The sequence below is a fragment of the Colletotrichum phormii genome, assembly GCF_030913505.1.
Source record: "Colletotrichum phormii strain CBS 102054 chromosome Unknown BDP81scaffold_13, whole genome shotgun sequence".
NCBI classification, from domain to species: Eukaryota; Fungi; Ascomycota; class Sordariomycetes; order Glomerellales; family Glomerellaceae; genus Colletotrichum; species Colletotrichum phormii.
Window position 1 is genome coordinate 1,111,918 of NW_026851455.1, and position 25,342 is coordinate 1,137,259.

At 55.7% G+C, this 25,342-nt stretch overlaps 9 protein-coding genes across 9 annotated transcripts; 3 read left to right on the forward strand and 6 right to left on the reverse strand.

The window, feature by feature from the left end:
• Positions 1–512: 512 nt before the first annotated feature.
• On the forward strand, positions 513–1,406 carry BDP81DRAFT_322654 (D-glycerate 3-kinase; the record flags this gene model as incomplete). Its single annotated transcript, XM_060584717.1, has 1 exon — positions 513–1,406. The coding sequence occupies one exon, from the start codon at positions 513–515 to the stop codon at positions 1,404–1,406; it is 894 nt and encodes a 297-aa protein (XP_060443884.1).
• Positions 1,407–1,614: 208 nt separating this feature from the next.
• On the reverse strand, positions 1,615–2,505 carry BDP81DRAFT_323235 (extracellular mutant protein 11-domain-containing protein; the record flags this gene model as incomplete). Its single annotated transcript, XM_060584779.1, has 1 exon — positions 1,615–2,505. One exon carries the CDS (start codon positions 2,503–2,505, stop codon positions 1,615–1,617), a length of 891 nt encoding a protein of 296 aa, XP_060443885.1.
• Positions 2,506–4,235: 1,730 nt separating this feature from the next.
• On the reverse strand, positions 4,236–7,745 carry BDP81DRAFT_47885 (exportin 1-like protein). The gene is made up of 6 exons (XM_060594866.1): positions 7,480–7,745; positions 7,338–7,427; positions 6,998–7,279; positions 6,807–6,897; positions 5,462–6,745; positions 4,236–5,408 (listed from the first exon to the last, which is right to left on the reverse strand). The coding sequence occupies exons 1-6, from the start codon at positions 7,606–7,608 to the stop codon at positions 4,369–4,371; spliced, it is 2,916 nt and encodes a 971-aa protein (XP_060443886.1). The 5' UTR covers positions 7,609–7,745; the 3' UTR covers positions 4,236–4,368.
• An 830-nt stretch (positions 7,746–8,575) lies between these two features.
• Positions 8,576–9,038, forward strand: BDP81DRAFT_395736 (LSM domain-containing protein; the record flags this gene model as incomplete). Its single annotated transcript, XM_060588102.1, has 4 exons — positions 8,576–8,649; positions 8,701–8,767; positions 8,833–8,926; positions 8,983–9,038. The coding sequence occupies 4 exons, from the start codon at positions 8,576–8,578 to the stop codon at positions 9,036–9,038; spliced, it is 291 nt and encodes a 96-aa protein (XP_060443887.1).
• Positions 9,039–9,166: 128 nt separating this feature from the next.
• Positions 9,167–9,959, reverse strand: BDP81DRAFT_323320 (5-formyltetrahydrofolate cyclo-ligase; the record flags this gene model as incomplete). The annotated part of the gene is made up of 2 exons (XM_060584786.1): positions 9,167–9,816; positions 9,869–9,959. The coding sequence occupies 2 exons, from the start codon at positions 9,957–9,959 to the stop codon at positions 9,167–9,169; spliced, it is 741 nt and encodes a 246-aa protein (XP_060443888.1).
• A 2,692-nt stretch (positions 9,960–12,651) lies between these two features.
• On the forward strand, positions 12,652–14,861 carry BDP81DRAFT_322904 (long-chain-fatty-acid-CoA ligase; the record flags this gene model as incomplete). Its single annotated transcript, XM_060584742.1, has 3 exons — positions 12,652–13,531; positions 13,580–14,715; positions 14,772–14,861. 3 exons carry the CDS (start codon positions 12,652–12,654, stop codon positions 14,859–14,861), a joined length of 2,106 nt encoding a protein of 701 aa, XP_060443889.1.
• Positions 14,862–15,444: 583 nt separating this feature from the next.
• BDP81DRAFT_47928 (uncharacterized protein) lies at positions 15,445–16,742 on the reverse strand. Its single transcript, XM_060594884.1, has 4 exons — positions 16,542–16,742; positions 16,297–16,382; positions 15,889–16,184; positions 15,445–15,771 (listed from the first exon to the last, which is right to left on the reverse strand). Exons 1-4 carry the CDS (start codon positions 16,550–16,552, stop codon positions 15,592–15,594), a joined length of 573 nt encoding a protein of 190 aa, XP_060443890.1. The 5' UTR covers positions 16,553–16,742; the 3' UTR covers positions 15,445–15,591.
• Positions 16,743–18,585: 1,843 nt separating this feature from the next.
• On the reverse strand, positions 18,586–19,818 carry BDP81DRAFT_47972 (hemerythrin HHE cation binding domain-containing protein). Its single transcript, XM_060594895.1, has 3 exons — positions 19,624–19,818; positions 19,059–19,571; positions 18,586–18,980 (listed from the first exon to the last, which is right to left on the reverse strand). Exons 1-3 carry the CDS (start codon positions 19,687–19,689, stop codon positions 18,789–18,791), a joined length of 771 nt encoding a protein of 256 aa, XP_060443891.1. The 5' UTR covers positions 19,690–19,818; the 3' UTR covers positions 18,586–18,788.
• A 332-nt stretch (positions 19,819–20,150) lies between these two features.
• On the reverse strand, positions 20,151–23,617 carry BDP81DRAFT_377421 (CDC45-like protein). Its single transcript, XM_060586777.1, has 3 exons — positions 22,501–23,617; positions 21,380–22,452; positions 20,151–21,328 (listed from the first exon to the last, which is right to left on the reverse strand). The coding sequence occupies exons 1-3, from the start codon at positions 23,275–23,277 to the stop codon at positions 20,587–20,589; spliced, it is 2,592 nt and encodes an 863-aa protein (XP_060443892.1). The 5' UTR covers positions 23,278–23,617; the 3' UTR covers positions 20,151–20,586.
• Positions 23,618–25,342: the final 1,725 nt, after the last annotated feature.

The window sequence follows — 25,342 nt, forward strand, 5'->3', positions numbered from 1 at the left end:
GTTCGCCTACCGCACGTGTTGACATGCCGTGGGGTTCTGCCGATTCTTCCTAGGCTCCTAGCTTAGCTGATTATTCATCCATTAAAGACAAAGTCTTTCTGCGTCTGATTGAGACTTTGGCCCAGTGACAGCTGTTATCCCACCCCAACCATGTAAAACATCGCCAACTGCCGGTACCAGTACTCGTTAGCTAGGTACGGATACCCTCACCAAGATGCAACCCGCGGTGATCAGATTAGCCGAAAATGAGCCTTTGCTCGGCGCGCAAACCACACCCGGGGAAATCAATTAAGCGTCTCGGCGTCAACCCGCCGCGAAAATGCATACCGCCCCGCATCCCGCTGAACCCCGCCGGACACCTCTCGGCATCGGCGCCCAAACGGCCATGAACTCCCTCACTCTCGCCGGACCACCTCCGCATATTCACAAGCACCACCCGATCACCGGTTGATCCCCCGGCCCCCCCCTCCATCTCTACCGTAACCACCGGTCCCATCATCACCACCACAGCCATGGCCTCCGCAGCACCGCCCATCATCGACGACAAATCTCCCCTTTGCATCCCCTTCATAACCTCCCTCCTCAAAAAGCGCACCACCCCCCAAAATGAATCCCCACGCCCCTTCATAATCGGCCTCAACGGCGTCCAAGGCGTCGGCAAAACAACCCTCGTCGCCGCCCTAGCCTCCTCCCTCACCCAACTAGGCCACCCAACCCTCGTCTTCAGCATCGACGACCTCTACCTCACGCACGCAGACCAACTCGCCCTCGCCAGCTCACACCCAGACAACCTCCTTGTCCAACAGCGCGGCGAACCAGGAACCCACGACACGCAGCTCGCGTGCACATTCTTCGACTCCATCACAAGAGGTCACCCCACCAAAGTCCCCTCGTACGATAAAGCAGCCTTTTCCGGCCAGGGGGACCGCGTCCCCGAGAACCAATGGCCAGAAGTCAACGGGCCAGACCAGCCCAAGGTCCAAGTCGTCATCTTTGAGGGCTGGTGCGTCGGGTTCCGCACCCTGGCCGAGGCCGAGGTGGAAGCCAAGTGGAAGGCGCCCAGCAGGACGCTCCAGAAGCATAAGCTCGAGCACTTGCTGTTGGTGAATGAGAGACTGAAAGCGTACGACGCCATGACTGATCTCCTCGACGTCTTTATCCACATTGATGCCGAAGACACGCAGTACGTCTACGACTGGCGTCTGCAGCAAGAGGCTGCGCTCCGTCGGGAGAGGGGCACGGGCATGACGGACGAGCAGGTTGTCAAGTTCGTCGACGGCTACTACCCTGCTTATGAGCTGTTTTCGGATAATGTCAGGAAAGGGATCCTGCCAAACAGTCCGGGCCACCAGATGAGACTCGTCGTCCGTAAAGACAGATCGGTAAAGGAATCATTTGTTTTGTGAGGACAGTCTTATCAACGATGTAGAGAATACCTGTGCCAACGCCGGGAATATACTACAGACACAACCATCCCAATACGCCAGTCATGATAGCCATTAATCATTAGCCATAAAGTGTCGTCAAAATTCGCTACACATCCCAACGCCTTGTTTTCGTCAACACGATAAAATGATCCATGGCGCCTTGTGATGATACTCTGCAGAACGTGTTTCAAACCTCCTTGTCTGCCAACATGTCCTCGCCCTTGTGGCGGATTTTGCTCAGCTTCTTTGTAATGTTCTCAGTCCGGACGCGAACTGCCTCCTCCCGGTTGGCGATTTCGGTCTCGAAACGATCAACCATGTCTCGCTTCTCCCTACGGGCGTCTTTCAGCTTCTGCGCAACAAGGCCGAACTGCTCCAGAAACCAGTCGCCCGAGCGTTCCCAGTCGCCAACATTCATCTGACTAAAGAAGTTTCTCTGATCGGATTCGCGCTGACCCTTGAAATGATCGAGCTTGACCGAAAGACTATCACCGTTCAGAGGCGTAGCCGTTGGGAGGGATGTCTTGGCAGGGTCTTCGTCAAAGGGTTGCTCGCGCAATTGGGAGTATGTCATCCCTAGGAGCTCGTTATCTCCGTAGTCACACTGATCACGACGTCGCTTCCGTGACTTGTCTCGCTGGCCGAGGGCCGCAATTGGAAGCGAGTCTTCGAGGGGGCGCGCCTCCGATGGCATACTCTTCTTACGACTAGCCCGAGGAGTGCCGTGGTCGTCTTCTGTGGCAGGATAGTCACTAGCCAGGCTGCCGTCGACATCTTCTTCCTCTGGAAAGAGTTCGGCCCGCCGCGACTCCGGAGGCCTGTCTCTCCTGACAGCGCGCCTTAGATGTTGCTGAGGCTGGGGGACTTTACGGGTTGGGGCGTCCGAGAAGACTTCCTCGTCATCTTCAAATGCGGGGGGTCCGTACGGTCGCCTCACAGCAGTGGGGTGAATGGCAACTTTTGTCTGGCGCTGCGGAGAGTAGTTGTAGAGAGGTTCGCTCGAGTATGCATCTTGCTCATGCTGTTGCTCTCGCGAGTGAACTATGCCGCCTTGTGTGATGGGGAGGGCTTGTTGCATATTTGGCATAACTCTCATGGTGCCGTTTTTGCCAATAATGAAGGGCATCCCGTTTTTGCCTATTGGCTGCTGGGTATTCTCAAACTTGAGCATCGTAGGCACTTCGGCAGCGGGTTGCAGCGAGTGCGGCGCTGCACCAAGGCGGTCGTCGATATTTGCGTCGTACCGTTCGGTGCGTTGGGTGGTAGGCGAGCCGAACTGACTATCTATGTGAGACTCGGGCCAGAAACCGGGCCCATCACTGCTCTGCGAACTGGAACGCTTTCGTTGCTGTGGTATCGGGGAGCTATCGGGCAAAGGCTGGCGAGGATGCATGGGCGGCGCGGATTGAGGTTGGGCAAGGCCAGGCTCAGGCTGGCGGATGTGGGATGCCAAGGGTATAGCAGACGCGAGAGGCTTGGGGGCAGGGAGCCTCGCCGACTCGGTGATGGCCTGCCGTGTAGGGAAGCCAGTTGCCTCGGAGCGCTGTTGGTTCGGCTGGTTGTTGTTGCCGTTTGGAAGGCCCGAGTCCATGGACGCATTCCTGGCGTACTGGGCCATCCGGTTTGTGCCACTGCTCGGAGGCATGTTTGCGGTGGGAACGGTGAGCTTGTGTTCTTTGGGATTTCTTCGTCTAAATGCTTTGATCTCGTATCGGAGCTTCGGAAGAGAGCAGTCGGACGCAAGGAGTTGATGCCGTCGTGATTCGGGAGAGGGTGTTGATTATCAAAGGCAGCTGCCTCAAGCTGGGTGAAGACTGTCGGGGAGACTTTCACCTCCAAATCTTGAGTTGGCGCTGGGCCAGTGCTCATTCGACTGCTTGGAAGCAAACGGGAGGTACGACGTGGTAAACAGAGGCGGTTCGGGAGGTCGAGAAGCAATCATGACGAGACATCTCTCGCTCTTACTTTTTTTGGCCGTCGTCGCGTCGAGCAGGTCCAAGTCGCGGTACTTGCGTCGGGGGTCATTAAGCTGTGACCAATGGCATCTAGGGTATGAAAAGCCCGGACCACTTGCAGGGGTGACTGCCCAAGTTCGTGATCCGTCGCTCCCAACCAGGGTGTGTCTATAAGATCGTCCGTCGCAACTTACACAACGATTCTGTCCCTCTAGAACTTCGTAAACGGTCAGGTACAGGGATTATGGAACGGACTACTTTAACAAACACTCTGAAGATTCCATACGAGAGAGTCATCAACAAGGTTCGATTACAAACTAAGCTCTGGAAACCTCTGGTTACGGGCCGCAATCCTAGGACTGGGCCCAATCTATACGTACCACATTCAACTCGTGATCCAGTGTTCTTTGTTACCCAAAGAGCCCAAGAAACATTAAAGCCAACATTATCATATGTAGCAGAGGGCACCGTCACTAGTCAAAGACCGCATTGAAAACTTTTGAATTCTCGACCTGCTCTAACCAGGCAATGCGCCCCTATCAGTCGGTCTGTGAAAGGCCATCGCTCTTTGCCACCCCAAACATGTTCAGCCATATATGCTCACAAGTCTCGGTCTATCGTCTTTGTCTCTACTTTGCAGAGATCAAGGTGCGTCCCCAACTACTGCACCGCACTCGTGACCCGACTCCTCCCGCTTCCTCAGCTATTGCCTCTAATTAGGCTTCGAAATACCCTCCGCCTGTCATCCTCTACCTGCCTCGGCCGAAGGACACTGGAGCCCAAGTGTCATTCATCATAGTGCTGTCCGCCTCCAGTCAGGTCTAGCGGAAGCTCTCCATCTCCAACCTCTCCCATTTCCACCCTCTGATAATGAACCCTTGGCCAGTTCGATGGGCAGCACATTATCCCAACCCTCTAGCCTGCCCTGGACAGCACTCGGGGTAGTGGTGGCCTTTATAATACCGTCCTCCACCAGAATCCCACCCTTAACCTGTGAAGTGAAAACGAGCTGCCTCCAGCTGGCCAAGGCCCTCCCGCGGAGCCACGTAGCGCCGACGATATGTGTTGGTGAAGTCCTGCAACAGCGCTCTCACCTGTCTGATGGCGGTGGGATCGTTGCCACTGAGACGCTCTCTGATCTTGGCCATGAGTCGGTTGGCCTCAGCGGGCGTGATGGTGCCCGGAGGCAGGAGCTGGATAGTGTTCTCAACCCACGTCGTCGTCTGGGCGGGGAATAGCTCGAACATGGCCAGCAAGACACCACTACCGTCAGCGAAGCAATCCCGAGGGAAGGTAATCATCATTCCGGCCATGACCTGTTTGACGAGCTTCTCACCGTGAGTGGCAAGAAGCTTGCTGACCACCTCACGAATCTGAGCAGCCACATCCGGTGGCAGGACATCAGATGTCGCAGGGTTGTCACCTCCGTACGTGAGGAGATCACGCAGGAAGTGAAGCGTCGCCGAGAGCGGATCGCGCTGCTCCAAGGTCAGGGCGTAAATGGCAGCCTCAAAGATGGGCCCCAAGAGCTCAGATGGTACGATTCTGCCGGGGTAGTAGAGAAGTGCGTCAATCAGGAGTCTGAAGAAGTCCTCGATGACGTCGGGCAGCTCGCTCGGCTGCAGCTCGCTCATGACGCGCAAGAATGTCGTGGTCTGGGCCTCGAAGAAGGCATAGATGCTCTGGGTGATCTCTTGGTTGACGTGCTCCCGGTCTTCAGAGAACTCGCGCAGAATTGCAGCCGTGACCCAGAGGAACGCGCCTTGCCTCGAAGCAGCGAAGCCGCCGGCTAGCTTGTTGGCCATCTCCGGCAGAAGGGGTGTCATGGCGGTTCGGTAGGAGATGATCATGTTTCGCCAACAGCGGCAGATCCTCTCGCAAATCGGAACGAAGCCCATAAAGTTGTCCAGGATTGTTGCCAACACGGGGAAGACCTCCTGCCAGTACTTGACCGCCGGGTTCTCCTCGCCAGTACCGACGTACGGCACCACGATTTGAATGAAGATGGTAATGAGTTGGAGGTGGTCTAAAGTCGAGTTAGCCGCGTGTCCCCGAATGATGTATTTGGTCAAAACCTACCTGCAAGCGCCAGTTTGCCCTTGTCGTCCGTTGCAAGGTTGGCCTTGTTCATCAGCCGCTGCACCAACGGGTCGCAGTAGAGCTTGAGCAGCTTGTAGATCTCGGTGGGCGGCTGCACAGCAACAACGCTGGCAACGCCCTCCGTGATCTCTTCCTGGCTCTGATCGGGCAGCTTGTCGAGAATCTGGTCGTAGAACTCTTGCATCTGGATGACCTGGCCACTCAGGAGCTGCTTGCAGTCGGTGCAGAAGTACTTGATAGCCATGGCCGCGGCTCGAACAACTTCCTTCGAGTCCGTCTGGAACGATGTCACAATGTAGTTGAACTGAGGCTCCAGATATTCGGGGTGCGCCGAAGTCCACTCGGTGTAGCGACCCAGTACCATGATTGTGGCAAAGCGAAGCTTCTCGTGGCTGGGGATCTGGACAAGAAGAGGCATGAGCTGAGGCAGGACAATGTTTTCCTCCTTGTCAACCATCTGTCCCATGGCACGCATGGCGAAGAGAGGTGCCTCGAGCTCTTGCCAGTGAGGGACCGAAGTCGCCGAAGCCTGGCCAGCATAGCTGTGCATCCAGATCTTGATGGCCTCGAGAACCTTTGTGAGGCAGTCAGTAACACCCATAACCTCACAAGAGTCCTTGAGAGTATCGCCCATCTGGTGTCTGAATTCGCGGAACTTCTCCTCGGCCTCGCGGTCGCCGTCGAATAGATCCGTCTCGCTCGCAGACTCTGACTGCGGGTATTTCAGGTGTGAGAGCAAGATGTCGACCAACTTTGAGTAAATGTCCACAAGCTCCAGTCTAGCCTGGATGTAGCGTTCCAGGACGATGTACTGCTTCAGCTCGTACCAGAACTGGAATGTGTGCTCAATGACATCGCGGTCCTTGTCTCTGGCGGCGCATTCGAGGACGGCGTCCACAAGGGGTCTGAAGTGGCCAGGCTCACGGGCAATCGCCACAACCCAGGCCTCCGCGGCCAAGGCAAAGATCTTGGTAAGAGACTTGTAGACCTCGGTGTCCTCCTCTTCAACAACCACGGCGATTCTCTGACGGAGAGCAATAACGCGGGGGAGGAGAATCTGGATCGTCTCCAAGTTGTCATCCACATCCCGTGTTTCTCTAAAGACTGTGCACAAGCATTCCGCTGCCTCCTGGGAAGCCGAATCGTTGCCCACGCCGTTGAAGATGACGTCGAGGAGGGGTGAGTTGACGACGGTGCTGACGGGGACCTCGCGCAGCCACGATGTGATGCACTCCATCAGCTGTGGGTTTTGAGCGGCGGATGCTACATCAGAGAGTCAGCTTTGACCGCAAAAAGGGGCCGGCAAGAGAAGGATGGGCATTACCAGAAGATTGTGAGTAGTTGATGAGCAACTGCACGACCTGATCCGTATTGTCACCCAGCAATTCCTTGGTCCGCTCGGAAAGCTCTTCTTCCTATCATTGCCAATTAGACTCTGATCCTTGTTGAAATCGGCCCGGTAAAACCACGTCGCGGGAAGTGAGAAGCCGTTCGATGTTTCCGTGATCCACATACAGTTAAGGTGATTTTGCGGCCTTCGGTCACCTCCTCGGGCAGCACGCGCAGGAAGTCGAGGATGGCTGCGTGGCTCTCGACGCTGTCACTGAGAGCCGAAACCACCGTAGGAAGGACGTCCTTCCACGTCGTCATCTGCACCGCTAGTGTTGCCAGACAGACGCAAAGCTGGACTCGTATCGGTTTGGGGCCGGCGGCGAAGTCTTTGAGGAGAAGAAGGATTTGGTCCCGCAACGCAAGGTGCTCGGCTTCTGGGACTTGCGTCGAAAGGTCGTAGGTGATCTGGAAAAAACGCCATGGTGAGCTCGCTGTCGCATCAAGTACCGCCGCAACTATCTACCTTTCCGCGCAAAGTAATGGCCGCAAAGAGCTGGGCCTCGGGCTCTGCGCTGTTCTTGAGGATACCAAAGATGGTGCTCCACGCAGAGTCCTGCAAAAGTCCGTTAGCAAGGGTGTTGGTCTCCGTATCCGGGTGTCCTGACAGATTTCTGGAATCGTTCCAAGTAGGCGTGCGCCTTCTTCTTGTTCTCTTGCTCGCCACCACGCATCGTAACCATAGCCGATAGGACATCGTGGGGCGCAAAGGCCTCCGAGGCACCGTTCGTGGTCATGATTCCGGGCCTGTGAATATCGCAGGTGTCACTCGTTAGGAGGATGGATGGCACGGGCAGCCAAAGTGCGATTTCGGGGTGAGGTGGCAGTTGAGGAAAGTGGCGGTTGTGGTGCTATTTGACGTCGCGCTAGGGAACCGCAAGGGCGGTAGGAATATAAGGAAAGTCGAAAGTCTTGCGCAGCAGAGGGAGGACGTGAGCTCTTTGCGGGCTGTAAGGAGCGTCGAGCTGCTGGGGTGGCAGATTGAAAGGCTATCAAAGCAGTGCGCCGACAATGGTCCAAAAGTGGCAGATGGAGGGGGTGGTGGAGGGAGGTTCGCGAAAGGAAAATAAAACGTCAGTCAGGCTGGCGGGACAGCGGGCGGATCAGAGCACAAGGAACCTAAGGTAACCTAACTAGAGCCGGCTAAGACAGTTTTACCGCAGAGCACTCTCGTAGGGCACCTCAAAGACAGACGACAGGGCAAGGCCGGAGCCCGGGGTACCTTAACCTGGGGGGACTGTGGCTTTCATTTCGAGAAAAGGTACTTTAGGCTGCCACCCAATATCGCTTGGAGAGGTAAGTATCTTTAACAACGGAGGCCATCTTCCAAGGTTGACCACGGGCGAGCAAAGTGTTGCAGGGGGAGGCCTGTCACTAAGAGCAGCCTGCACATGACAGAGCCCACAATTATCCCCAACGTACCACTTCACATTGGTCTGTTCAACGTCGTGGGGGTCTGCCAGTAAGTGGAACATCGTTTCGCCAGCTCCGCCCAATTTCTCCCAGCGACTGACCGAACCTTGCGCATCGGACCTGGGCCAGGCAGAGAGTACCAAGCCAGCCTCTCTGCGATCTTGCTCAGCTTGCGACCAATTGCCCCACGACTCTTCATCGACACGATCCAAACGCGACCGACAAGCACCAACGCCTACTACCCGAGCCTGGCCACCTACACGCTTCAATCCCCAACCTACACACGCGAAAATGACCGGACGCGGAGGCGGTGGCGGTCGCAGAGTCCTGCTTCCTCCCATCAACTTCATCTTCAAGCTCCTCCAGTCAGTCCTGGCTTTGTGTTCTTGTATTATCTTGTATTGACCCTTCGATAGACAACACAGCACGGTGCAAATCTGGCTGTATGAGCAGCTGTCGATCCGAATTGAGGGCAAGATTAGGGTGCGCGCGTCTACTCTCCCACCTGTACACCTCGACATGGCGGCTAACACAAAAGGGTTGGATAGGGTTTCGACGAGTTCATGAACCTCGTCATTGACGACGCGGTCGAAGTGAAGCAGGTGACCAAGACGAACCCCGAAGAGAAGAGGAAGTCGCTGGGTATGTCACTCCACCGCCAGAGACGTCGAAGCGCGGATTCGCTAACCCGCACGCAGGACAAATATTGTTGAAGGGCGACAACGTGTCGCTGATCCAAAGTTTATCGAGCTAGAGAAAACGACTCGAGTTGAAAGAGGATGACACCACGACGGCGAAGCACGCTCTGGGGCGATTGCACAAAAAAGTTGATACCACGGATCTGTCACCACGAAAAAGGCTAGGCGGCATGAAGAAAAAAAGCTATTTATTGTGGGATCTGTCTGCCGGCCTCTTGACCTCCCCGTTCCCCAAAACGAGACCATGGAGTGGTTGGTCATGCTGAGCCACGGGTATGGGTCCGTCGGAGGGTCGAGAGATGAACTGCTCCGCGAGAGCCAGGCCGTAGAGCAATACAGGACGCTTGGGGGACGACAGCTCCCCATCATACTTTGCCGTGTACCTGCGGATAAAAAGATCATAAAAGCCCTTTCCGTGCCCAAGGCGCCGCAGTGAGCCCGACTTGTCATCAACATCGAATGCAACACCAGGGAGTAACATCAGGTCCAAGAAGGAGGAATCCGGGGACTCGGCACCAGGCTCGCCCAGGACCCGGTCTCTCTGGTGTACCGTCTCAGGATCAATGCTGGGAATGCCCCATTTGTCGGGTTGCAGTGATTCGTAGTCGTGGATGTCGCGCAGACGGACCATGTCCATGACCCTGGGAGGCGTCTCCCCAGGCAGGAAAGGCGACTTGTGTAAGTAGGGAACGTAGACGTGCTTGCCTGTTGACAGAGCATGGCGCACAATTTGGTCTGTCTGGACTTCGCCAAAGGGCATTGAGAGGAAGACGCTGACCCTCTGTGCTTCCACGTATGGTCTGAACGTCTTGAGCGTCTCGAATACCGTTCGGCCTAGGGTGAGAAGTTAAGATGGCGTCGGGACGCAGCTTTGGCAATGTCTTACTCTGGTTATTGATGGATTCGTGGGCAATGAGGGCGAGCCTGTCCTTCATGACGGAACGCAGCTGATTCTTTGCAGCTACTAGAGAAGCCATGGCTGTTTTGAGTGAGTCAGAAATCTCAATAGCTAGAGAGTGATGAGTGGTAGGCGAACCGACTTTCAAGGCTCGGTGTAAGTGAAGCTTTGCAGTACTTTGGAGATGCAGGGGAGCTCTAAGTGAGGTAAGGTACCTGAGATTGCTGAACGACTTTAGTTCCGATCACCGGTGGGCCTAAGTCCGCTTATACTTGTTATAGAGATATCCTGTGTGTACGCCTATGCATCAAAGGGGACGCACCAGCCACTCGGACGGTGGGCACTCGCCTCACTGTGGCACAGCAACGTCCACCCTCCGTGTAAGAATGACGTTGGTACACTGTTGGCTCTTCGGGTTATCATCAGCGAAGCCGATGGGATTTACCGAGGTTTTGGTCGATACTCTCTTCGAGAATAATCACTGCCACGCATAAACAGGGTGACGAAACCTTCGCCTTGCTGCCAGCTGGTGCTTCCCAACAGGAGGCAGCCAATCGAGCGCATAATCCCACAGCAACATGGTCAGACCTCGGGAGACAGGCCGTCAGTGGGCTAGAAACCAACCGCTTGGGTAGCCACTAATACCTAAGTAAGTCGAGTACGGGAGAGGTATAGGTACGGATAGGGTCAACTTGCTTTCGATAGCGAACCCGACAGCACAAAGACTCCTGCAACGGTGGCTGTGACCATCATTGGATGATTGAGGGAGCTGAAGAGGGGGCTTGCTTGGGGTGCTTGGCTGCAACTTGTATCAAAGTTCTCACCTCCACCGCGTGCCCGATTTTACCTGGGGATATTGTTGATAGCTATGCACGGCCGTGGTCTAGCATTGGATGGCAACGAAGGGGTGCGAAACACAACCGGCTGACCTCGGGGGCGCGGCGCTGATGGACGGTCCAGTGGGATGAAATAGAGGGCAAGGCGCCAACCAATTTGCCAAGAGCGGCGGGTAACTCACCAGCCTGCTTCGTGACTCTTGTGACGGCTTCATCGGGTTTGGTGTCGTGCTTGGTATTTGGCGAGAATGCCTAGTTGGTACAGCCTGTATTCCGTACAGGTGTATCTCGTGGTGCTGCATGAGTATGTAAAGGGGGGGGACAACGCAAGACAAGCCGTGACCTGGAGAGGTTCAATATAGGCGTCTGGTGTCCCCCCCGTTTGACTTTCCCCGGAAATGCAGCTGGGCATCTTGGGGCCGGCTTGGGACGGGATGGCCATGTAAGTCTGGGCTGGGCGCCTCGGTGGAATCGCCCAAGATAGGGGGCGAAGGAAGACGTCATGGTAGGATGGCGGTTCTCACTCGGGCGAGGTACATGGACCTTTAGTTCATATCACGAGCCATGATGGTACGGAGGGTCGGAGGGAATGTTGAAGAGGATTGAAACAGTCAACGGAACAAGAAACAGACACGAGGCGAGTGTGGTCTACGGATACCTAGGCATGGAGAACACAACAGAAACCAGCACTCCCCAATTGGAGAGGCGGGGAAAAGAACAGACGACGGGGATCGTCGCGCTGAGCGAGCCTAGGTGCCTAGGTAAGGGAAGGAAGGTATCCTGCGGCCGTTCGCCAATGCTGCTAGATGGGGCGGATGGGTGACGGTCCTCTAGAGGTGCAGCTGTCTTTGCGCCTCGAATCTTTTCGTCTGTGAGGTCGGCCGAAGGACACACAGGCAGTGGAGAGCAGTGACGCTGAGAGGTACTTGGTTGCCAACGCAAGGTACCGGCACCGTTCCAATTGACCCCAACGAAGCACCTCACGCCAAGGTACCTTACCTTTAGGGACTTGGGGACCCGACCTCCACCGTCCAACTTGCAGTCGGTACCAATGGGAACCTGGAAGGCGTCCCTTCTTACTGGACGATGGTGCACGAGGGCGGCCGCGGATGCTGGAGCTTGAGCCACCCATCTACCTACCCACGCGGTTGTCAGAAAAAGTGGCACACCTACAAGCAGCTCCAAGTTAAGCACTCGATTCTAAACAATGAAATCAGAAATTAGTTTTTTTTAAATATACAATTTTTAAACTAAATTCAAAAAAGTTTTAGTAAAAATAGTTTAAAGATCTTTAATTTGAGATGGAATTTAATAAGAATTAAATAATATCAGTAGAAAGGTAGTGTCTACCTCAAGTGTGCCATTTATTCTGACAACCGCGTGCTACCTTAGTGCCTATGTACCTAGGTATGGCTCCGTGGAGTGCAGACTTCGGTGACTTCAGCGACAACGAGAGTGGGTACGTACCTTTTGAGCATCATGGAGCATTGGAGATCCACTCGCCCTGCAAAGGCAACCTTGCAACCTTGCATACTTGCAGTGGCAGCCAAGATTTCCCCCAAGCTCCCCGTCTCTGCAGTCCACCTCTGCCTCTGCCACTCTCGCCGCTGCGTGCCGTGCTACATACGTCGTCTATCCGTCAGGTCCTTCCTTGCCCTCTCCTCAAGTTCAAATACCTTGGGTTGCCCTTCCCCTACCCTTCCGTCTTATTTCCTCAACTATTTTCTCAATAACTCCTCCAACTTAACCGTATTTCTCACCCTCTACCCAATAAACTCATCTAGACGGGCAGAATCCTTCAGCTGTCGCAAAGCTAAACGCCGTCTTCGCGACCCGTCGCTTCCGTGCTTCACGACTTTTCTAGAGCCTCCCCGATCCTCCATCTCTCCCACACAGCCAAAGTAGCCGCGTCGTGACCCGCCAACTTTGCCCACCATGGCTCAGGTTCCGCCTCCCAAGTCGAAGCTCGACATCCTGCCCAGGATGCAGGCAAAGGGGCCCTTCTCCGTCCCTTCTCCCGGCGCCGAGGCCAAGGACGGCGAGACTCTGCCCCGCCGACTTCCCCAGGCCGTCCCCGATCTCATTACCGTTCCCGGCGGCGGCAAGATTACAACCACCTTTGAGCTCGTCAAGCAGAGCGCCGAGAAATACGGCAACGCCAGGTGCTTGGGCTCGCGCAAGCTGGTCAACACCCACCGAGAGACAAAGAAGGTGAAGAAGATGGTCGACGGCGAGGAGCGCGAGGTCGACAAGCAATGGACGTACTTCGAGTTGAGTCCTTACGAATACATTACCTTCCACGAGTACGAGCGCCTTACTCTCCAGCTCGGCTCCGGTTTGCGCAAGATTGGCCTGACCAAGGCTGATCGTCTGCACCTCTACGCCGCCACGAGCCAACACTGGCTGGCAATGTCCCACGGCGCTGCCTCCCAGTCCATGCCCGTGGTTACGGCCTACGACACCCTCGGCGAGGAGGGACTCAAGTACTCCATGGTTGCCACCTCCGCCAAGGCCATCTTCCTCGACCCCCACCTGCTGCCTACGCTGGGCAACGTTCTCAACGAGGCAAAGGACATTCGCTACGTCATCTGGAACAACCAGCACCAGATTCAGCAGACACACCTCGAGCAGCTCAAGTCTGCCCACCCTGAGATCCAGGTCATGAGTTTCGAGGAGTTGCGAAAGCTCGGCGAGGAGAACATGGTCGACCCCGTCCCTCCCACCACCGAGGATCTGTGCTGCATCATGTACACCTCTGGTTCAACCGGCACCCCCAAGGGTGTTCCCCTGAAGCACAAGGCTGTCGTGGCTGCTGGTAAGTGCAATTCCTGAATGTAAGCGACATCGTACTGACGAGACAAAGTTGCTGGTGTTAGTGCCGTTGTGCAGCCCTTCATTGGCCCCGGCGATGGCCTTCTGACCTACCTCCCGCTCGCTCACATCCTCGAGTTCGTTTTCGAGAACGCCTGCATTTACTGGGGCACAACCATGGGCTACGGCAACCCCAAGACCCTGTCCGACAACTCTGTCCGCAACTGCGCCGGTGACATTAGGGAGTTCAAGCCCTCCGTCATGGTCGGTGTCCCCGCGGTGTGGGAGACTGTCAAGAAGGGCATCATCGCCAAGGTCAACGCCGGTAGCGCCCTCGTCAAGACACTGTTCTGGAACGCTCTTACTGCCAAGCAGCACATGATGAGCCTCGGTGTTCCCGGCACTGGCGTGCTCGATTCCGTGGTCTTCAAGAAGCTCAAGGAGGCCACCGGCGGTCGTCTCAAGCTTTGCATGAACGGAGGCGGTCCCATTGCAAAGGAAACCCAGCAGTTCATTTCAATGGCCATTGCCCCGATGATTATCGGCTACGGTCTCACCGAGACGACGGCCATGGGCTGCCTGACGAACCCCTTGGAGTTCAGCGTCAACAACATGGGCGCCATGCCCGCGTCCATTGAGATCAAGCTGGTTGACTTTGCCGAGGCCGGCTACTACGCCACCAACAAGCCCAACCCTCAGGGCGAGGTTTGGATTCGTGGACCCTCCGTTCTGGAGGAGTACTACCAGAACCCCAAGGAGACTAAGGAGGCCATCACCGAGGATGGTTGGTTCAAGACGGGCGACATTGGCGAGTTTGACAGCCAGGGTCACCTGAAGCTGATTGACCGCAAGAAGAACTTGGTCAAGACTCTCAACGGCGAGTACATTGCGCTCGAGAAGCTCGAGTCCATCTACCGCGCTGCTGCGGTGGTTGCCAACATTTGCATCTACGCCGACGCCAACAAGGCTAAGCCCATCGCCATCATTGTGCCTGCTGAGCCGGCTCTGATCAAGCTCGCAGAGAGCATTGGCGTCCAGGGCAGCAACCTCGAGGGGCTGGTGCACGACAAGAAGTTGCAGAGCGCCGTCCTCAAGGAGTTGCAGAACGCCGGCCGCTCAGGTGGCCTTTCTGGTATCGAGATTATCGAGGGCGTCGTCATGTCGGACGAGGAGTGGACACCACAAAATGTGAGTATTATTTCGATTCGAGACTGCCAAACTCAAGTTGCTGACGTATCATATAGGACCTGGTCACGGCCGCACAGAAGCTTCAGCGTAAGAAGATCCTCGAAAAGTACAAGGACGAGGTGAACAAGGCCTACGGTTCGTCTTGAAAGGGCCGGACTGTTTCCGTCACGTTTGATCATGTGGTTTGATCTTGTAATTCTCCCCTAATTTTGCGGCAACGGGTTGGGTTGGCTACGGGACGCTTGATATCCAGGAGTATAGTGTGTGTGTGCGCGCGCGTCCAACCTTGTAACAACGATTACCTCTACCTCTACCTTATCCATCAGTATCTCGGCGGGTCTTATGGGTCGAGTCAAGGATGTGTTTTCTTTTAATCTAGCTCAGTTTTATTCGACGGCGTCTGTCTACCTCGTTCCTCATCACTCAGTGTGTGATTCGTTGCGTTGTGTGAATGTGGCGGAGAATTGGATGGTGCCGATGGCTTGTCATCCACCTGAAGCCGGCCGGGCCGAGTCGGGGTCCCGGTCTCTGGGCCCGAGGATGCCGTGCCGGCGGGAGTTTCGGGGGTACTTATCACCATGACCCGACAGCAGGCTGTATATCCTTACAACCGTCCTCTCTCTTTCTTTCCCTTTCTGCACAGTCACTGTCCACGAAACGACGGCTCACGATAGGAACGTGAAGGCAAATAAAATAGGTCGCAGTAAATCATTGGAATACCATTCCTGCTAGCCCTGGATAATAAAAGTCGCACTTTGATCACTGCGCGCAGCTCGCCTTGCCCAAAAACACATATAATCATGAAAACAGACCCGAGGGCGTGGCGGTGGCATGGGAGTTCCCTTTTTGCCCTCTTCAGTGTTCCTCCGCGCCACACTACACCAGGCCGTCGTAGAGAGACAGTGCCGATACAATGGTCTCGTCACGTTTGCTTCCCTCCTTGAACTCCTCCATGTCCAGGCTGCCGTTCTCGTCCTTGTCCATCATGCGGAAGATTTTCCGTACGCGCTTCTCGGGGGTGTCTTCGTCTTCAGGGAGCTTAACCATGGAGCCGACCTGCGAGTCATCTTTGTCAGCATTCTGCATCTCGTCTGGGAGGCAGGCGGGTGCCGCAGATCGCGAACTCAATCAGAGCACCATGCGACCGCCTCGGTCCGCACAGAAAAGACTCACCATCTTGTAGATTGCCTCGACGATCTTGAGCATCTCGTCGTAGCTAATCTTGCCGTCCCCATCAATGTCGTACAGCTGGAAGGCCCAGTCGAGTTTGTCCTCCATCTTGCCTCGGCTGGTAACACTGAGGGCGCAGATAAACTCCTTGAAGTCGATACTACCGGACTTGTCGCTGTCAAAGACATTGAAGACATAATCTGCAAATGAACTTGGATCACCGAAGGGGAAGAATTGCCTATATATCTTCTGGAACTCTTCTTTGGTGAGCATGCCCGAGGGACAATCCTTGAGGAAGCCTGCCACGGATTGTCAGTATTTGAAAGACTCGGATACAAAGAAAACAGGCCTTGGCCGCCGTGCGCGAAAACGCAAGAATCGAATCAAGCATGAAAATCGTGGCTGACATACCCTTGTACCATTGCTGCAACTCCTTCTTATCGAAATGGGTGGACTTCTGCAGTTCAGCTAGCTGCTCCTGGGAGAGCTTGGACTGACTAGACAGAGAAATGGTATCAGCTGGTGAGTCTGACGATCGAGCGCGGGTGCTCCATGCTTCCGAAGAGGCGGATCGCCTCAACATGACGTCTCCTCGGCGGACCATTTCATGATGGGACCCCAAGAAAAGGCATGTTTGGTGGGCGGGGCAGACTCACGATTTGCCCATGGCTATCTACGAGCCTCGACGACTACTTCAGATGCGAGAGTCGGGGGGGCAGGTTTGGCTCAGAATCGGCGGAAGGGCGGGATTGCGTAGTGGTGGGTGGCCTGCGTTTGTCGCGATGTGAGTCGTGGGACGGCGTCGGCGTCGGCGGCAAGAACACAGTGTCGTCGCTCGGAACGGGTGGGCCGATGCCGGCGCAGGCGAAAAGGCACTACTGGTCGCCGAGGGAAAGGAAAAGTGTTGAGTCGAACGGATCGTGGATTTTAGGCGACGGCGGGAGGGAGCGGCGCGTGGTCGACGACTTCAAAGGATGAGCAAGGCTGGCGACAGATGCAGAGTTGCGCTTGAAGAGCGGGGGAGGGGAAAGAAATAAAGGGCCCAGGATGCTGTCGCCTGTCGGTGGTGGTGGCCAGGCACTTTGCTGGTGCAAGGGGCTTGCTTCTGACGCTGGCGGGACGGGACCCGATGATTGCTCGGAAAGTTGGCGGCGGGGGATGGGCGGCTCCCTGTACGAAAGTAAAGGCGACGGTACCGGGCGTCCACAGAGAACGAGGTGGCCAAGACGTAAATAAACGGGGAACCGCTAGGAGGACGGAGTACGAAGTACTGACTCTTGACCTGGTTGTCGGGCTAGACCGGCAGGTTTATGGATTCCTTTACGTGCGCTTTTTGGGTTGCCAGTTGTAGGTAGACGCGCAAGCAGAGGCAGTTTGTGACGAGGTTGCGAATCTTGAAATCATAAGAGGATAAACAATGAAGAGAAAGAAGATGCTTCGTAATAGTTGTAGAGTTGGATGAAGAATACGCGGGAGTTGTGTTGTACAGAGGAAATGGAAAGTCGTCGGTGGAAAGCGTTGTAGCCGGGTGCGAATCTGACAGATAAGGTAAGCAAAGTTTTGAAGCTATGGGCGGGCGCCACGCACACAGGTCCAGGCACACGTAGCAGGTGGCAGGCACGCAAGCACGGGACGGCAGCACTGGCAGGTAACAGCGGCGGGAGGCGAAGGACTCGGAAGGAGACGCAGCAATGATCAACGGGGCCCTCTGCAAAGCATCCAAGCATCGTGCCATGTGTGAAAACAGCGCAGGTAATTGCATGTACGGATACCAAAGTCCAAAGGCAAGGAATGACAGTGACGGACATTGCATCTGTCCAGTGGCAGAGTGGTTACAACTTACAGGAGCTCGTCTGTGTGCGCTATCCAGTCATGTCGCGGCGAATACAATACTTTGGTAGAGAATTGACCGGGGTGCCTGTAGCGTGAGGTAGTGCTTTATTAACACCCGCCACCTGCCACATCTGTAGGGTGACGACTGACGACACTACACAGTAATTGACTTTGCGTCGTGGGATCCCTCCAACGTGCCATTCGTCCTCGACTTCGGACCTCTCTGAATGAGACCATACCTTTGCGAGCAACATTTGAGATGAAGTTATTCTATGAGTTCAGAATCTGGCTTGATTTGCCGAGGTTGTTCTTCATGGTCAAGTACCGTTGAGCACGGTTCATTCAGGGTGTCAGGAAACATGAAGAAACACCCGACACCAACGAGGAATGCGCCGCGAAGGCCATGTATCGTGTACCTCCCACAAATAGCCCTCGGACGATGAGTGGTCGTCAACGTCGACCTTGAGAAGCAGGGGCTTGGCGCTTCGCCCACTAAGACGTCGGCTCATGGACTCAGCCCCCAAGCCAGAACCCCAATGGGCGGGAGGTCGCGATTACCACAGGGTTCACAGTCTCTCCTTCCCTCGGGTTATTCGTACATGGTGTCGATGTCGACTGGGATATGTGCCCGCATGACGTTACCAAGTGTCAATCCTAAGGATTAGGTGCCTTCCGTGCTTCCTACCTGGACCTTTCTAACCGGCGCCTAACTACGTATTCAACACTCCTCGCTCTCTCTAAGCCTCCAAAGGCTCCCTCACGGCCTTTGCCCACATCACGATCTCAATCTCAACCACACCTCCAAGACGGCCTCCAGCTGCCCTCACTTCGAGACCACTCAGCCACACTTTGTCAGCTAGCCTGCCACGCACATACATCTTCAGACTCGAAGCAAACTCTGGACCAGACAGACCAAAGCCAGCCTCACCATCCCAACTACCGGTCCCTTGCACCCTGGACAACACCACGGGGACCCTCCTCGTCCGATCAATGAGGCTCGGCCACTCAACCACCGAGAAACTCCACCGACCGCCGGTCCCAATACACTACTTTGTCCACTTCGGAGCCCATCACGCAAAAGGAAGCTCCCTTGGCACGCCCCGGTTGTCGCACGAAGAAAACCGCCACCAGTTCTTGTGGGGAGGTATGTAAAACCAGCGCATCATCAGAAACGCGAACCACGGCACCGGAGGCCACCACGCATAAACACCTTCCTCGAACGTCTTGTCTCGGTTTGTCAAAAGAAGTGGAAGTATCGTCGTCTTGTCCCAGCATACGTTAGTCATCTCCAAGTCTCCAGAGACCCCATCAAAGAGGTCAAGTCATGTACGGATACTCACCTTGATCTTGGGATCACCCATCTTGGCGAGCAGCTTCTTCATGAGCCTCTCATACCACTCTTCCCAGTCGCGATCGTACTCGGCCAGCTTCAGCAGCGTGTCAATCTCATCGCTGAGGTGCTGTCGCAGGACGGGCATGAACGAGTCGATGATGCCCTTGAGCTTGACCCCGCTGTACGCCTCTTCGCCCTTTTGAATCTTGTCCAAGTAGCCCATGTACGCGTGCAGGCCGTCGTGGAAAGCTTCGTGCTGCGCGACGTTGGCCTGCATTAACCCCGGCACGCCCGCCAACTGCTCAATCTCGGGGAAGACCTCCGTCTCTTCGATTCCGTGGTGCTCCTCCACCATCTTGCTCCATTCTATCGCGTAAGACACAAAGTCCTGGACGACGTCGGGCGACTTCTCCACGTTGATGCACTGCAAGTAGACAGTGTTGATAATCCGGAGGATGAGGTTGTGGATAATGGTCATTTCTTCAGCCATGCGGTTCGCCCCTGCCGTCTTGACTCCTTTCTGTTTGTAGAATGAGCATTCATCGAGCCTTGATGACTTCACAGGGACCTACTTTGGTTGCGCGGGTGCTGCTAATGAGCTCAAACGGCCCGTCGGCCCAAGGCTTTTTTCCAGACATGATTTGATATTGAGTGAGCCGAGCTTGCGAGAGAAATGAGTGTCGTCCAGATGAGGGCGGACGGTGAGAACCTCATTTTATACCAACCTCGTCCACGCACAACAACGCTCTTGCTATCCAAATCCATGGCAAAAGCGCGTACACGTAGCGCCAGCCAAGTAATCCCTCTGGCAGACGTGTTCTCGCAAAAAGGTAAGATGAAGGATTCAAAGTGCTGACGAGAGCACCCAACGCTGCAACACGTCGTCTTGTCAATCCAAACAAGAGCCCTCGGCCCCCCAGTGCTTACACCTCAGCTCGTTCTCTGGTCCTATCAGCGCGCCCTCATTATCACGTCGTCCCGTCTGGTTGGTTGCTGGCTTTAATCCTTTTTCCCTGGTGCCTTGATCAAAATCCATTCTACGCCGCGGCACGGCGGCGCCGAGGACACATGACTGGATTCCATCCTGATTGGCATCGAGCAAAAGGACAAGGCATTCAATAGTGTGTGTATGTATGTGTATATGCGTCACGCTCACAAGAGCAGAAGACGAAACGGGGTGATTCGTAAAGGGTCTGCCCATATAAAACGCCGTGGCCGAAAAACAACCTAATAGTATGTAGACTTGCTTCCCGCCCAAACCCCCCTAAATGCAACAAAGCGAAAGGAAGTGATTAGCGACGAAAGAAAGAAAAAGCACACAATGATTCAAATGCCCATGTCTCATGAAGCTTGTTTATCCTCCCAGAGCCCGAGTTCCCTTCGATGCCGTGCCCCCCTCCATCATCGCCAAATGACAAGAAACAGAATTGACACCGCCATGCGTTGAAAGCACCCCAAGCACGACACCCAAACCCCCCTTAAACCCAACCCATCGATTTGCTTTTTGTGTGTATCAACCCACCCCACCGAATCAATTACCCGACAACAGCCTTCATGCTCAGACTCTCCAGGAAACCTCCCAGATCCTCCTTCTTGACCTCCACCACGCAGTGCTCAAAGCTGTCTATCCGCACCCGGGCATTCGTCTCCGCCACGACCTCCTGGAACGCCGATCCGAAGCGGTTGAGGCCGTAGCCCTTCTCCTTGGCATCCTCCTCCTCTTCTTCTTCCTCGTCCGAGTCCGAGGCATCAGACGCCTCCGACTCGGTATCGAGCTCGTCGTAGTCTCCGTCGTCATCCCCCGCCGCCCTCCGCGCCGCACGCTTCTCCTCGCGGATCTTTTGCTTATTGCGCCGTGACTCGTCCCGCTGCTTCGCCTTCTCCTCCTTGGCCGCCTGCCGCTTCTTGGCGGCCAAGCGGTCGAGGAACGTGGTATCCGGCCCTCCGCCGCCGCCGCCGCCGGTGCCGACGACCAAGTACACGCCGCGCTTGTCGTTGAGGCTGGCGACAACGAGGGGCGTGCCGCGTCCGCCGTGGGAGAGTCGGCCCGTGGTGTCCTTTTCCTGCTCGACGAGGGCCTCGCCGACCCAGAGGGCGAGCTTGGTCAGCGCGGCCGGGTGGCCAAAGACGGGCACGTCGGGGCCTTCCTTGACCACGCACATGCGGAATGCCCTGAGGTGCTTGATCTGTTTCTTGTTGATGAGTGACGTGCCGGTGCGGTAGATTGCGCGGTGGAGGAATTGGGCGGTTGGCAATCCTGCCTTGAGAGCATCGATGCTGGTTGGTGTTAGTAGGTGCTTCTCTTAAGGTGTCCAGGACATCACTCACTCTTCCAAAGCGTCGTATGCTTCCCAGAAACGCGCAACCCACTTCTCTCCCTGCGCAGCGACGACCTCCTCGTCGTCCACATCCTCAAACTGGTCTTTTGGTGCTTGGGCGAGCTCGGCGACGTCGTTGTGCTTGCCCACCTCCAGAAGAGCACCAATGACGACGCCCACATCTTGCGCGCTCAGAGTCGCACGCCAGCCCCAGCTGCGTACAAAGCCCCAGCCGTCCTTTGCACCGGCGCGATCTCTTCCGTCCGTGTCGACCGAAGGAACCATGTCGTCCAAGTTGTACAGAGACGCGTACTTGAGCAGCTTTGTGCGGAGCTCCCTCTTCAGCATCATGTCCATGTGCGTGTAGCTCTGCTTGCACTGAACCAGACTGACGCCCATCTTGGCCAAGAGCTTGTGGAGCCTCTTCAGACCAGTGTCGCTCCACGTCTTGAGCCGGGCAAAGAGGTACGGCGAGTGCAGCATGCTGTCGTACAGACTCCAGTGCCTGATGAGGAGGAACTTGGGCTCTGGCGACAGCCTGATGCTTGTGTCTTCGGGGCTGCGAGCCGTGGTGGGAATGATGCCAGAGTTTTCAGCAGCAGCAGGGCGGCCGCGGATGACTTCGGGCGGATTCAGACGTCGGACTTCGTCTCTCAGCAGCTGGCGGATACGTGCGCCGCGGACACCCATCCAGCCGTTCCCTTGTCCCCGGTCCGAGTTGCGAACAGGCACCGCGATACCTGCAGATGACCTTCCGTACAACTCCATGGAAGTGACACCAACAATTGCGAGCCACAAGAGGTCGTTGTCGTCCCGGCCGAGCTCCGACGCGAGGGAGTACATCATGGAGGATATCGGCTCGGAAAAGGAAGCACCAATCTTGTAGTATTTGCGGAGGATGGTCTCTTTTTCTCTCCGCAGACGCAACAAGCGGCGTCGCAGGACCCTGGCAGACGGCGCGGGCGGCGGTTGAGCAGCCGATGGAGGTTCCAGGGGATCGCTAGAGAGAACCACGCCGGCGTCTCGGAGTGATACGAGCCCTCTGTGAGCTGGCCGTCTTGGCGATGAGGGAATCGAGGAAGACTGCTATGTGTTAGTGGCATCGAAACAGAACGGCACTTTGAAACTCACAGAATTGCTTCTTCTCCGCTGATGTGGCCTGTCGTCTGTATCGCTGGACTCGTCCTCCTCGTCGCGGTCCGACCAGCTTTTCCGCTTCTGGCCAGCATGTGCTGCTTCTTCGAAAAGATCCTCGTCCTCGGCATCGTCTTCGTCGTCGTCCAAGTCCAAGTCCTCGCCGTCTTCATCGATTTCGGGCATATCAAGCAAGGCAAGGTAAGCTTCCTTTTCCGCGGCGAGGTCATCCTCAATGTCGCCGTCGTCAAACACGACAATACCTCCCTTGCCAGGTTTGTAGGCGCGATCAATCCGACCAGCCACCACGCCTGGCGGACACCTGGACTGGAGCGAGGCACCTTCTTCGACGGCGGGTTCCAATGGGAAGCCACCAAATACGTTGCCCAAGTTCCACGGACGGTGCGAGTCCATGACCCAGACCTCAACACCGCCAAAGGTCACCTCCTCTCCCTCGGGTTCCAGTCCGAGCAGGCTTCCAAGATCAACCATGCCGCCGAGGCCGAGGCACACAACAACGCCTCCGCTCCCTCCTTGCGTTTCCATCATGGGCTGGACCAAGTCCCGGCCGGCGCGTTCGAGGTCGGCATATCCGGAGACAGGTTGGATCTTGTGGGGGATATAGTCGTGCTTCAACAGGCGGGTCAGGATTCGACATGCGCAGAGGGCATCGGGTTCGAGGGCGACGAGAACGAGGACGGGAGGGGATAGCGGGTGTCGCGTGTTCTGGAGGTGGGTGTATAGCTTGGATATCAAAGACCGTGGAAGATACATGGCTAAGAGGATTTTGACGCGTTTCCACGGTGTGTATCGAGCGGCTTCATGGGTTGCAAAATGGTTGTTTTCTCTCTTGTGTAGACGCGGTTGGGAGGGGCTCTACGGCGGGTGCAATGGGGCCGACGCCGGGCACGAGAGTTGGGGATCAGTCGCGGTGAGTAATCGAGAGCAAGCGAGAAAGGTGGAAGAAGACTGCAAGCCGTGAGATGCGTAGGTTTGAGGCTCAGAGGCTGAATGGGAAGGCTCTCTAGCGTGGGGTATATCAAAGTGCAGAAGAATCGACGGTGGGTAACAAACAGTAAGTATTCTGCCTCATGGGAGCGTAAGGTAAGTAAAGTGGTAAGGTATTAATTTGGTGTGGTGTGGTGGCCCAGGCTCGAATCGAGTGATTGAGTGCAAAAGTCAGAGTGACGCGCTGGACGCGGTCTGCCAGACTTTAGCGACGCGTTTCGGTACGCTACTTCGGTACCCCCAGCTGTTTGCGACGTGCTGGCGGCTGTCCTGGGAACCTGTTAAAACCACGGTCAGAAGTGGATCGTGCTGTCGGCCGAGTGCACAGACCAGCCGATTGCGGGGCACCGGGACAACGCCCGCCCCACTTTATGTTGTCCGTCTTAACGCCGACGAGGACATGAAGGTTCTCACTTGACGTCCATACCTCTCTCTGTGTCATTGTAACCAGTATGATGGTTTATTTGTCAAATACACAACCTTTATGTCATCTTCCTTACTTTACTCCTCAATCAAACAGGTAGGTATTCGACAACCCAAGCACGCGAGGAGTCCAACGGTGCGCCCCATACCTTCTCCACTTGGTCGGCTAGTCTATCTAGTTTTCCAGCCGACATTGGTTGATCAGCGTCCTTCTCTCATTGCCTTTTACTAGGGACGAAGTACTGCGTACGGACAGGTACTCCGCATTACATATCCGTGAGCCTTGGCTGGCCCTTCACCACGGGGGTAAACGGAGTTGTCGTCCGAAGTAGCTTTCAATGGCGCCCTCCAGTGCTACATGATAGCATCGTGGGCTATCTATCCTACCCATGGGAACCGCGATTGGCGTGGGCCGGCCTTTGTCTGCTCCAAGCATGATACCTTTTGTACTAAACAAAACGCACGATTCAACCCCAGCAACTCTGTAGGCTGCTTATGCGCGACCTCCTCGAAACGGAAAAGCTCCGATTCCCTGCTTCTGCTTCTGCTTTTGCGAGCCCCCGTCACAGTGGACTTGAGAGAATCGCCCTCGCAGAACAAACGCCGCTTCGCCCCGAGGCCTCAACCGGGGCCTTAATGACGCTGCTCGGCCGATGATGGTATAGACACCGCTCAACATCATACATAGCCACAGCCTTGCCTCGCTCGCCTCCTTGCTTGCCCACACAAACGTCTGTAAGCTCACTGTTGGATCGGCCCAGTCTCCAACGGCCCTTCTATCCTGTACCGCCGCACCGCTGCCGGCACCGCATGCGGCGCTGTCTCTAGCTCGCCGTGGCCTTGGAACCGGACGGACATTCACACCGCCCCAGCCTGTTGGCACCGATTCAACCGCTGTGCCACCCCTCTGGGCACACTTGAAGCACCAACAGGGGGGAGGAGTTGCTTGGTGTTTGGTTTACCATTCAGTTGGTACGAAATCCGATCCCCAGTACCAGGTACCGTTCATTCCTCAACTCTGGTTTTCTCCCAACCCTTTTCCCGCCGCCCATTACTCTCTTCTATTCTCCAACTCACAACGCACGGCTTGTTCGTGTCTCTCTCTGTTACGTGCAGCCAGCTGGGCTTGCCGAACGAGTCATCTGCAAGACTGGCAATGCTGTGGTCCATTCTCACGCTTGTCTTGTTCAACCATTGTACGTTCATTTGGTAGTTGCGCTCAGAATTGCGCCACAGAACCTAGCTAGCTTTCTTCAGACCGTCGTGCCGGCTCATACCGAATACTCACCGATACTTTAGAACTCACACTTGGCCATTTACCCTATTCACTACCAAAGGAGCCACTTCAGCCGTAGTGAACCGTCTCACGCGAGCGGTGTCGCCATAACCACACCCCCTGGTCTGACGG